At 40.0% G+C, this 12,962-nt stretch overlaps 1 protein-coding gene across 1 annotated transcript in view; it reads left to right on the forward strand.

Annotated features, from left to right (window-relative positions):
* MTMR2 (myotubularin related protein 2) overlaps positions 1-12,962 on the forward strand; it is a 62,138-nt gene that overhangs the window by 18,501 nt on the left and 30,675 nt on the right. The window contains exon 2 of the mRNA XM_057374016.1: positions 2,560-2,665. Coding sequence (XP_057229999.1) covers positions 2,560-2,665 — 106 coding nt within the window. The remainder of the gene's footprint in view (positions 1-2,559; positions 2,666-12,962) is intronic.

Here is a 12,962-nt window from a genome sequence, read left to right on the forward strand (position 1 = left end):
TCCATTTCTTGGTTAACAAAAAGAGCCAATTTTTTTTTTTTTTTTTTTTTTTAACATGCTTTTAAAAATCAAATTAATTAAACAGTACAAACATGAGAGTGAATACTTAGAAAATGAAGACTGACCGTGCAGAAACCAGGCTGAAAGAAGTTTCAAGAGAACACATAAGGGATCTGAGCTCRTTTAAGTAAAGTAATGTAAAAATGTGGTTTAGTGCTAAGCCTAATTTAGYATGCCTGCAGGCTGCTGTGCGCAGTGTTCTCAGTCTTCCTCATCATCTCCAGATACAGATTCTTTCCCTYTCTGTGTGCTTCATCTGATGATTTATATGGCCATGTAATGAATCCAGTCRGCCTTGTTACCCAACAGAAGACTCTTTTCATGTTTATTAATAGTTTAYTGCCCCATCAGATCAGCAGATTGAGCTGTGCATCCCATGATGCCCATCCAGCACGATGGAGATGGCAGCAGCGTGCAGCTGGGTTAGGAGAGGGGAATGTGAGCAGCCCATCAGCAGCAGMAGATGCTTTATATCAGTTTTGTTATAATGTGAAACTATACACAAATTTGGTGCATATATGAGGCCTTTTCATTCACAAGAATGGGAGATTTTGCAGATTCAGTTCTTTCCGTTTCAGTGTAAGATAATGTTCTGCCTGAACAGAGACTGTAGGTGGCTGTGGCATGAGTTGTATGCATAAGTGCCACTGGCCATCCCGAGTTATGTCAGTTTACCTGGCAACCCTGCAGGAGTTGAACACGTTGGAAGGCTGAGTGATTAGCTGTTGAACCTTGTACAACAAGTGTGTTCAGTGGAATTGTGCAAATTGATTACACCAGTGTCACRTACTTTAAATAATTTTTTGCTGTTCCTAAAGGTTCCATTTTAAAATTTCTACTCTGTAGGATGAAAGAGGTGCTAGGACTCTTCAATCCTAGAACAGACAGAACTAAATCCCAGCAAGAGCCCCATTTTCCGTAGTCCCTTATGTTTTTAACACTGCCTCTGCAATACTTTGCCAAACTTCAAAGAATAGAAAAAAAAATGGAACTTTTTGGTCTTTTAGTGGCTTTTTATTAGCAGCAAAACAATTTTCAGCCAATTAACCAATTTCCAGGCCCTTTTGAAGCTCAGATAGAGCTATTCCTAGGTTGTCACATGTCTAGTTAATATAAGTAGTAATGGTACTACTTTGCTGGTATTCTGCTTTGGCCAAGGCTAGGCTTCCAAATCTGATGGGTGATTCTTAAGAGTGTCTTTACGCCCTGCTAAAACCTTTCTGGGGTTGGTAAGAGTGTAGGAATTAATTGGCACAGGTAGCATTTATTGCTGTGCAGATGTCYGGGAGTAACGTCATACCATGTAGGATCTTTCTTTACAGTCATCTGGGTTTTTAAAAGCSTTAGTATCAAATGCTAATTTTGAGCAATTAGGGTTCTAGGAGAGATAGAATATAAGCTTAAAATATAAGCTTCTTTTAATTGCTTACAGCTATATTAGGAAAACTGTACAGTAAAAGAAAATTGTTGTTTTACTTTGTTATTTTGCAAATTGCACTTTGTACCGCCACAGAGGTATGCTGGGAGAGTCTTTTTAATTCTCCTCAGGTTTGTACATATCCTTGAAGAAGAAAAATGGTATGTGATGAAAAGAGTTTTAATTCTGAATTTCTTCCACCACTGTAAAGCTGCGGTTAGAGCTGTGCTGGCGTGCGTTCAGGAGTCTGTCTGTTTTCATCCCCTTGCAGCGCACTAATATCTCCCATCTGAAAGGCTGAAATGGAGGCCCTTAGTAATTTCAGATTTGATCCAGAATAAAGAGAACTTCCCCATCCAGCTATCCAGAACCCAGTCTGACTGTCCCTCTCTCACCACCTGAGCTGGGACTGAAGCCCCTTCACAGCTACAGCCCCCACGCTCACAGACAGACCATTCTGTACCCTCTYAACCCCAGGTTTCCCATAGCAGAGTCTTAGRCATCCCAGTGCTTCAAATCATTTAATCATGGTGCAATAACTAAATAACAAAATAGCAGCTCGARCTGGTGTCTCCAAGGAGGGACCCCAAACAAAGGAAGCCCTGGGATTTTATACCATGACAGCATAAGTGCAGGAAGGTCTGGGGGTCATTGGCTCCTGCCATGTTTCTGAGTGTCCAGTCATTGCCTGGGCCTCAGGTCCCCAGGCCCTTTGCTGTGCACAGAGTTGGCAGTTTTGGCCTCTTGGCTTGGGCTCTTGCCACCCACAGCTGARCCTGCAGCTCCACTGCAGCTGCTCACCCAGCTTTGGGCACTGAGTGTGTTCCTCAGCACAGGCTGGGGGTTATGTTAATGTTGGCTCAGTCTGAGCTGAGATTTAGTAACGAATTGTGTTCACTTTGATAATGCCTGGTAATGGCAAGTAGAACAGGTTCTTGTAAAGCACTGCTGAGGGCTGAATAACTGAGAATGGAAAGGGTGAGAATAGTGAAAAATGCCTGATATGACTGAGTGGCTGGACTTGTCAGCTTTTGAACCTTCTTGAGCACCATTTTGATACACTCTGGTGTTTCTCTTTATAGCGCTTCCACTTCGCAGTCGGACCATTCTACTCACACCAAATCTGTTTCTGCTGTGTCATCTGACTCCATCTCCACCTCAGCAGACAACTTCTCTCCAGATTTAAAGGTATGTATGTTTTGTCTTGAAAAAAAACAGTGACCTTCCTCAGAGAACATGTCTTGCTTCTGTGGGTTGGATATGGTAAAATAATGTCAGCTTTCAGTAATGGCAAAATTTATTTAGCTAAATCATTGAAAGGACCTGAAGTCAAACAGGTGAAATTGAAGTTTAATCTCCACCATATGAAATCTTTCTTTATAAAGTTGTTTAATCTTCAAAAAGCTGCCTCTGCAGTCCTCACTTGGAGAATTTTCAAAGCAACTCCATTTTCTTTTAGGTGCTTTAAGTGAAATCCTCAACCTGTCAGATGTATATACTTTTTCTTCCTGTTACGTGTATATATGTAAAGAGATGTTCTGTCTTGAGACCTTTTGCTTGTTTGTAAACACTGCGTCCTTGGAAGTACCTTATTTCAGAGAAAGATTGCTATCTCCAAGCTGATAAAAATAATCTGCCACGATGAATTGCTCTGACATAAAAAAGGTCCAATCAGGGCTCTTTTAAGTCTGCTATTAGATTAGTTAATTACAAACTTGTAGTTCTAGTTTTGTGTCACAAGATTAAAAGCTATCTGTACGTTCCTCTTATGATACCAAGGGGTTTGCTGATGTATCTTTGCTTTAAAAAAAAAAATCCCTGAGTATAAAACTGTTGGTACTGGTACATTTTAATAACAACTTGAGTATTTCACAGCTGTGGTTGAGAATCTTTGTAAAATTTAAACACAGTAAAATTGCATAAAAATCTCTGAGTACAAACCTAATTCCTTTGACAACCATGATGATTTTTCATCCTGTGAGTGTTGTCTCAGTCATCCRTAATTAATAACAGAGCGTCCACCTGTTCATAAGTGACAAGAATGTGAATGTTTCTTTCTAAAGGCAGCTTATTAGCCAATGTTAAGCTAAGATCTGGAAATTATTCAGCAGTTTATGTGCATTCTGTGATAGCTTGCACCATTTGCCTATGGATACAAAAAGTAATCTTCTGAATATGCCTGGGTATGGAAATTTGTAATATGTCCGAAGCTTTTCCCCTGTGAAGTTGGGATATTCAGTTACTCCAACATACAGAAAACTTCATTTTTAGGCTGAGGCTAAGTGATTCATTGATATGAATAAGATTGCAAATTCTGCTACATCTCTAATTGTATAATATTATATTGTATATATAATATCATTTTTAACAAAAGGTTATTATTTACTTTTTACTGAAGTTTGCTTATGTGGGATTCCWTTTTCAGTTTTGATGCACAACTTAACTTACCTTCTCAAAGTTTTTGTGACACTTGAGGACTATTTTTAGAAGTAGAGGACAAACCAGTATTTCCTTCTCAGAGTCAAAGCTGTCTTTCCCTTCCAGTGGTTTTCCTTGTAATCCTGATTGTGTCTTGTGGCTCTTTCCCCACTTTTGTCACCCTGTCTGTGTGAACTGTAAGCTGTCTGGGCAGGGATTCCAGCTTTCCTCAGCTTGTCTGGTTCCCCATTCAACAGGGCCTCTGTACCCACTAGCAGTCAAAAACTGTGTCCACAGAGGAATGTTCACTTAGTTGCGTGACGGATTTTTTTCAAGCAGTAGATGTCTGTGTATTCATGGAGGCCATTAGAAGCCCATAATTTCATGCTGTGCCACAGTTCCCGTAGTTTGCAGAGTGATTTCTTCACAGCCTGCCCTCTTACTTTATTTCTGAGCAATCTAAAGTTCTGCCTTGGTTGGAACAAATGCTGCTTCTCTTTCATTTTAGCRTAGTGTTTCAGGAGAAATGGTGAAGCAGAGAATTTACAATAAAATCACTGCAGGCTAAGTGTGAGCTCTTGGTTCTGCTRGCAAAATGCTACTTGCTCTTCACCTGCATCAACTCTGTGTGAACACAATTTGGCACAAGCCTTCTGTGCTTCAGCTAAAGCTTACTCTTGCAGAGGTGGTGTGAGTGGCTGCAATGCAGCTGTGTGTAGCTGTAAAGCTGGGTCATGCCTTTACACTCGAGTGGGTGCTTGTCAGTGGTGGAGAACTAGAGAAAATGCATTCCCATATTGCTACTTGGAATGTAGGAGAAAGGGACATTTCCATTACTATGGGTTGACTTAGTTCTCCTACAGGAACTCAACATTCCACTMTTCATTGCTGAGTGTCTGATGCTGGAGAGCAGTCCTGGGAAGTCGGATGAAGATCTGTTCTGTACCTGTGGACAGTCTCTCGTGTTGGTATTGCCAGTGCAACTGCAGACCCACCATCTGTCCTCAGATCAATCATTGTCAATGCTAGTGTGTTGCTGTTTGCTCCCTGGGCTTCCTCTTGCAGGCCAGCTCCCAAAGAGAAKTATTATTTTAAGTGATGGTCAGCTAATGCCAATTCCTTTCAGGTCTTGAATYAAGGATGATGAATGTTCTTTCCCTGGGCTTGTCATTCCTTGTCCCATTTCCTTCAAATTGACATCTCTGTCATGTGACAGTTCCACAAATTTTGAAAGTCAGTCCTGTGAGAGATTTTTTAGGAGCCTGATTGTTTTAGCTGTTTTCTTTGATCTTTCTGAGATGTGGCTTTGCCTTGCATATTGCAGATRAGGCAATACCATTAACTGAGTGGCACGAGCATGTTCTCTGCTGTAGCTCTTTTCTCACACTCCTGAGCGTTTTGTGCCAGTATAAACTCCCAAGTCTTACCAGGTACTGAGATTTGAGCTAAGCATCTCATTACTGTGGGTCAGAAAGAGGTCCCACATTGTTCCTGGAAAAATGTAAGAGAACAAGCCCCAAAGAGGGAACTGATGCATTTTGTGGTAATTCTGTGGTATGGGAGGCAAGTGTCTGGGCTACACGATGTTCTCACAGGAAGGTGTTGAATCAGTTAGCTTTAACAGGCTGAAAATAAGCTTTTCAAGGTTTTGACGTGGATATGCCAGTTATGGGATTGTGATCTTGTTGTGTGTTTAAATTTTTCCTGCTAGAGTGAATTGCTGCGTGGATTCATCATCACTCCTACCTCTATTTGGTCTCTGCCTCTGCGTGTGCACTGGTTCAAATTTAGGAATTAAATTTCTGTGACGATGGAAAAACACTTTGTGATAGCTACAATTAGCACTCTCTTTTTCTGTGGGTAATTTTTAGAAGAATAGTAGGCGTCCATTGGGAGGAGGGAACCAGGGGAAGGACCCATCTAATTCCTTGCAGTCTGGGCCTGCAGTTTTCTTTTGGAGTGCAATTAACACTCTGTGTGTGTGCATGCATGTGTGTAATGAGGTAAATGAGACAACCACTGGGGATTCCTACTGAATGCATGTGCAGTATTTTTCCTAAATCTTTTTCCTAAATCTTTCTCCAAAGTATTTAATAATAACCTTTATGAAGGTTTGGGAGYTTTTTTAATATTGAGCATGTCTGTATCTGGAACTGAGATTAAATTGCCTTTCCAGTAGAAAGTTTACAGAATTTTCACTTCATAAACTAACTCTAAATAACTTTTGGCTGCTTTAGTTAGTTTCATAGGGAAAAAAAAAAAAAAAAAAAAAAAAAAAAAAAAAAAAAAAAAAAAAAAAAAAAAAAAAAAAAAAAAAAAAAAAAAAAAAAAAAAAAAGAAAAAGAATCAACAAACCAAAACCCCAGCAGAAAAATAACAAAGCGCTCTAAGGTTCTCCTTCTACCCACTTCCGGATCTCAAATCTGAAGCTGTTTAGAATTGATTTAGGGTATATACTCTTGGAGGGATTTTTTAGCAAATACACTGCCATATGTTTTAACATAAGTTATAGATCAGGCAAGAACAGAATTGAAATAGTTGGAAGTGAAAATGGAGTTGGAAATCCATAGATACTTTGGGTTGAGATTACTTTGGTAATTTGGGTTGAGATGTTAAAAACACCTTAGAGCCAATATTGCCAAAGGGATTGAAGTGTATAAATAGCTCTTACAGATCTGGAAAGTTGGTGGTTAATAAAATACAGTGAGTTTCTTGCTCCTAAGTCCTGTAGACAGCATTTTCTCCTGTGCTTATGAGGAGATGTGTCTGTGTATTTTATAGTACTTAAGTCTTCTTGCTSATGCACTCCTATCAATAGGGATTTCCATTTTTAGGGAACTGTTGCTTTATAAGATAATGTTTAAAGTTTACCATGTTCAAAGCTTTGGAATAGCTTTTTTAAAAGGGTTGGATCCTGTTCATTTGCAATGGAGGAGCAGTGGAAATGGCCAGCAGAGCCTGCTGCCACTTCCCTTAAGATCAGTACCTTTGCCTGATAATTTCTTAAGGCCCACTGTGTTGGCTTTTGGATTGTATACAGCAGAAACTTAAGCAGAAACCAAAGGATGGAAACTCATATGCTTTTTTCTTTGTGTTGCTTCTTAYGTCTAGAAAGAAGGAAACTACAGCAGATCGAAATGTCACCTGCTTAGCTGTGCAGCCTTCAGAAAAAGTGGTTCKAATCTTTGTTGTTGGCATTGCTGTCGTGACCACTAAACCAGTCTCCCCTTTGAGGGCAACAATAAAATCCAAAATTCCTGATAGTCCTCCAAAGTCCAGACAAAATACTGTACAAGCATATGACCAATCATTCATGACTGTTCGTTCCCTACATAGTGATTTTTCTCTTTAGTATACGAGGAATTGGTGGATTTGCAGGGGGTTTATACATGAGACACAAGAATATTATGGTAGCATTCCCAGGACCTGCAGGTTAAAAATGGGAAGAAGCAGAGTGGCTTGTATAACCGTAATTTATCTATTGTGATAATAGATTTTAGTATGGTGAGAGACTGGAGACAAGCCCATGTGGTTTATTTTGTAAGATACACAACTGGTGAATGACCAAGGGTCATATGAAGAAGTGTTTTCCTTCCGAGATAGCAAGTGGATACTGTTGCTATCTCTTTAGGTTTCCTGGATTAAATCTGTTTGGGCAAGTCTGCATTCAAGCTAGCCAGCCGCAATTGCTTCGCACTTGATGGAAGGACATAGATAACTTATGATCTGGTTTATCTCAGCTTTGAGGATATGCCCATGCTGGGTGACACATGTTGTGGAGCTGAGCTAGAGAAGTCCTTGGTGCAAATGTTGGGAGCATACTCTGAGGGGATGCAAGTGATTTCTGTGGAGCTTTAACTGGGCTCCAGTAGAGGTGCAGTTTGTCTATTTTGCTTCTCCTCTGACTGTGAAGAGAGTGCAGAGTAATATCTCCAGATACAGATTTCTAAAGTTGAGGCAAATTCTGTCCTTCAGGTGATRTTGAGTAGGATTAACTGAAATGCGAGTCACTGACTTTGCCACCTTTGTCTTGCTTTATTCTAGCTTTAGTGCAAAGTAGCTTGGAGAAGTTTTATGTAGAACACGTATATTGTTAGTAGAAAAACATATTGAAAGAAGATGTGATCCCCCCCTGCATCCTTTGCTGTAAATCACTAAAACTAGGCTCAGTGAGCTTTTCCATTACTATCTCCCTGCCAATGCAGGAAGTGTGTCAGGCTTTGGTTATGTGTAACACATGTTCAACAAGAGCTGGGTTTAGAGAGTGACATAAGGTTTTAAACTCTAAGCACTCATTTAAGCAGTGTTTTTCAGTTTTGATTTTAAGGGACTTTTCAGTCAGTGAGTGATGCTAGCTTGGAAGCACTAAATCATGATAAAACCTCTGCCGAAGCTCCTCCATGGYAGTTTGTGCCTGCCAGTCGGCTCCGTGATAATATATGGGGATAAATACTCCTGTTTCAGACTAGCCCTTGACTCTGTGTGGGACTGCCTGTAAGCTGACARGTTCATAGCAAAGCAGAGATGTCTCCTGTGTTGGGAGCTTTCCTCCCTGCTGCCCTGGACTGTGGCTGCTATTAACTTAGATACTGCACTGCTCAAGCCACCGGATGGTGATGGTAATTGACCTGTGGTCACAAAACACTTGGCTAGATGTGAGATGGTGCTCCAGCASTGAAATTGAATAAACTGTTCATCTTTTTACTGTCACCTTGTGAAGACCTGACCGTACATTTCTCTGCATCATAGCTTAGTTATGTTCTCACAAGGAGGTGCATTTCACTTTTTTGTGGGTGTACAGCAGAAGCTATGCAGGCAGAAGTGGCCCTTGCCTGACCTGCCAGTGGTATTTCCATAGGTCCCTTTCTACACCGGGTTGAAGTCCAAGGGCCAAATCCAAGGACAGGCACTGCTTTAYGCTATCAAATGTSTCAAACAGAGGGACTTAAAGAGCAGCAGAAGAGAAATAAGGAAGTCTTACAGGGAAACATATTTTAACTATCTTGAAATTCTGATTTTGACCATGTGAATTGCRTGTGTATGCCTGTGGGAAATGGGCTTCCGTTCTTTGGAGCATTAAGCTGTTGATGAACAAAGACACAAAGGACTGGTTCTGGAGAATGAAAGATGCTCTTGTCTATAAGCATGGTCATACCAGGACAGCCCTGTCAGTGGCTGGAATTTAGCCTCTGCCATTGCCATGTTTTTCAAAGACTCCAGTTAATAGTAAGTGCTGCATATTTCACAAAACTTGGGGTATTTTAAAATGAAAATTATTATAAGAGATGGAAAATCTTAGTCCCTTCCTTGCACCTCTCCATTAAGTCCTTTTCTGCACCTCCCCCTTTCAAGGAAACAAACCCACAGAGCAGCCAACCTCTGAGTTGAAAAATATTGATCTTATGCAAATTRGATAAGGGGAAAAGCCAGAAATGCAGTCAGTTTTCTGTCTTCTTTATGTGGMAATAATACTCCCTAAGTGTTCATCTAGTTAGAAAAGTGCAAAGACAGCAAACGTTGCTAATTTTTCTTATATAGAGGTACCTAAATACTTGAATATGGAGTAATGCACAGTGAAAGAAATCTCTGGAAGAATTTATGATTGCCATCTATTAGGAATGGAAGGCTAAGGAGAATAACTAAATGGCCTTCATATGTTCTAAAAAATATTTTCATCTCTTCCTAATTGACTGCCATATTTCTCCTAGCTTTTACAAAGTGCAAGAATTTTCTTTTTGTTGAGTAAAACGAGGTAAGAAATGGTTTCCCCCCTTGCCCCCTTATTAGTTACAGTTTTGTAAATTGAAGRACAGATCAGGCAGGAATGAACAAGTGTGGTATTTAAAGGGAATACGTGGATTTGTGATTGCATGCAGTGCCTGCCAAGATTTGATTTTCTGTGGATGTTTTTGMACAGAATGAAATATCTTTGTTCCCCTCTGTATGATTGTTTGCTCATTATAAATATATAATTACCTGTATCAAACTCAAAAGTGAACTTCTTGGTAACGGAGGCAGTATTCTGTGACTTASTTTAGTTGATAGAATTTACAACTGTGTTTTTTGTCATAGTGTTTTTCTGTCACTTAAGACAGATGATATGATCTTTACTGAACTAGTTTAATGATTTCCTTGAAACTTTTAATCTTTTTTTTGTGTTGTTTTAATGTTGTTTGCTAAGCAACATACAGTAAAAATAAAGGACAGAGTTAGACKAATGTGCTGTCCAAAGTTTTTGAGCAGCCCATAGAGAGCAGAGGCATTATGGTTTGAGATGTATGTGGGACCCTTGGCACTGTAGAAGGTTCTGTATTAAAAAATGTTGGACTTGTCTGAATAGATAATATCTGCAAYCTTCTGTGCCAGGGAGCGTTGCTGAGTTGAGTCAATGACGACTTTCTGTCAGAGCCTAATGAGAGAATTGTCTTGAGGCACTAAGCCATACAAACTTGAAGAGACAAGCCAGCCGTAGTTGAACGAGTGGCCATCAACAATGTGTTCCTTTGAGCTTCTAAGCCTTGCCTTGTGGCTGTGCAAAGAGGGCCCAGGAGATTCTCCAGCCCAGAGAACCCAGAGAGGCTGTTCTTCGTCACTATACATTCGGGTCTGAGTGGAGAAGAACATCCTGGAAAAAACAAAGCAGAAAACCCTGGGGGAACACTGCATGGTGGCTGCTTCCTCCTGCAGAGGAGTCCCTTTATATTACTTTGGGGACTGTATTTCTTTTTTTAAAGTACTATAACCTTCAGCTTCTTTTCAAAGATTTTCAAGACAGTGGTAAGTAAGCAAGTGATTTCTCAAGCCCTTTTATGCTTTCTCAAAATATATATGGTAGGTAGAGATCACAGTTTGTGATTTGTTATTTTAGTTGTGTCAGGAAGGAGTAGTTAAAAGGCAGTTGCACTGTACTTTGTATGTTGTTATTGTCTTTAGAGTAGTGTAATACATGATCTGCTGTCAGAACATTTTTTGATAATTTAAGTACCTCTTGTGGGGTTTTTTTTAACTAAGCTGGGAGGCTGCCTTTGGCCAAGTGCTCTCTTAGGAGCTGAATGCGCTTGACATGGTCTTTGGACGGTATATTTGATTCTTTGTGTGCTCTTTTGAAATGATCCATGTGTCCATGTTGTTTTGTCTTTTCCCCTCTGAACTTTTAATATCCCAAAGGAATAAGACRTAAAGCACTTCCCTGCAATTAATATCTTGCAGTTCTGAATGCCTCTGACATAGCTTTTCAAACCATCTGGTCATAATCCTCAGAAAAGTCCCTGTGCCTCAGTCAGGCAGAGATATTTCTGTTCTTTCCCGCAGTCTTTCTGCTGTGATGTTCTTAATGATTCAAAAATAATCAACTAAGTCCAYTTACTTGCTTGATTTATGTTTTATTGCATTTCCAGTAGGATTCTTAGCACATAAATCTTCCTCAAGTATACTTGAAATAGCCATAAATGGCAGCTGAAATTCTCCTCAAAGTAGTGCAGTGTTTGTAGTCAAGTATGGCTTCTGTTGCACAGTCCTGCTAATTGAGCACTGAAAGGATAGAARCACCTTAGCAGTAAAATGCTAGAGAAAATGTGCCCTTTCTCCTGTTGTAAGAAATGTTTTATTTAGAGAAGAAACCTATTCACCTATGAAAAGCTGTCCTAAAGAAGCACACTTATCTTGGTTCTGCACAGATTTGTGTCAGTTCTGTAGCTTCTGTCAATGTCCACTGGACAAAATTATACCTCTGTGAGGATTTTTTTCTGGTATGAATGGAAAGAGCATCTCTATCGGTTTTGTTTCAGATGTCTTTACACCATCATTGGAGTAATGATAAATCTTGATGCACCTGCCATAGTGGCACTGTTCATTGGCTGATGGAAACAGCCATGAAATAGGAAAGGGATGGAGTGGTAGGGTAATTCAGGGGCAAGAATAGGTCAACATCGTTTGAGACCCCCACAAAAGGCATTTAAAACAGAGAAGCATTGGTTATTTAAGTGTATACGTTTTGCTCTTAATTTATAAACAAAGTTAATAAATGAATCAAGTATGTAAAAGTAATCCTGTGGCTAAGTCTTTACAGGAAGGCTGATTTCCCTTATGTGGTTCTTTGTGACAGCAGAGAAGAGCCAACTCTGACACAAGAGCTCAGCTAAGACAACCTGTCCTACAAACTTTAGAGTCATGCCTCTTTAAATGAAATTCATGCAGTATTTGTATCTGACTTGGCTTACTCCCTGCTGCCTCTCTGCACACAGCACAGTTGTACGTCTCTGCAAAGCATAGGATGTGACTACTCGGTTGTTTGGGGRTGTCCAAAAGGTTGGGTTTTGCTATGCTGACCCCAAAGAAGGACCAGGGTTAGGGTTTACCCTTCCACACCTGTGGTGACATTGCTTTACCCTAGTTGTTAGCATTCAGTGGRAAGAAGGATACTTATCYTAAAGGTRCATCTCCTAGGCATCCTGCTTTCCRTTGACCAGTATGGAGTGCCTAGGGGGCCAGCGCAGATGTGGATCTCCAGTTTTTAGTGAAATGGATACTCCTGCAGCTTACTGATTACCCTGCCTGCAAAGTGGCAAAAATGCTGATTAAGGAGGGCATTTAATCATTTTCCATTTCTTGAGACAAAGACATTAAAAAGGAAAGTGAAGGAAAGTTTAGATATGTTAGGTACAACCAGAATATTCCCAGGTAGTCCTTTAAATGTGAAGTATCAGAGGGATATTTTCCTGTAGGAGATAAAACCTGTCACTTGGCTGTTGAGTTTCAATTTCATACATATGATTTGAAAGGATACATCTTTTTCAAACCTTTTCTTTCTATATGTTCTTGTAACCATGCAGCATGCACATTCTTGTCCCTGAAGCATATATTTCACCTATTGCTGCTGACCAGTACAGGCTCATGAGGTAGACATAGATGTGCCAAATTCGTGAGTTTTGGGGCTGCAGAAGCAAAAGGATTTTGTGTGTGTGTAATGTTTGTCTTTGCAGACAGGTTATATATGTTTATGTCAAGGGACCAATTAAGAGATGCCCTTCGTCATGTAGGAAACATGAAACAGGACTGTATGTATGTG

The sequence above is a fragment of the Malurus melanocephalus genome, unplaced genomic scaffold (assembly GCF_030028575.1).
Source record: "Malurus melanocephalus ecotype Western Australia unplaced genomic scaffold, MMel_1.1 scaffold_213, whole genome shotgun sequence".
Lineage (NCBI taxonomy): Eukaryota > Metazoa > Chordata > Aves > Passeriformes > Maluridae > Malurus > Malurus melanocephalus.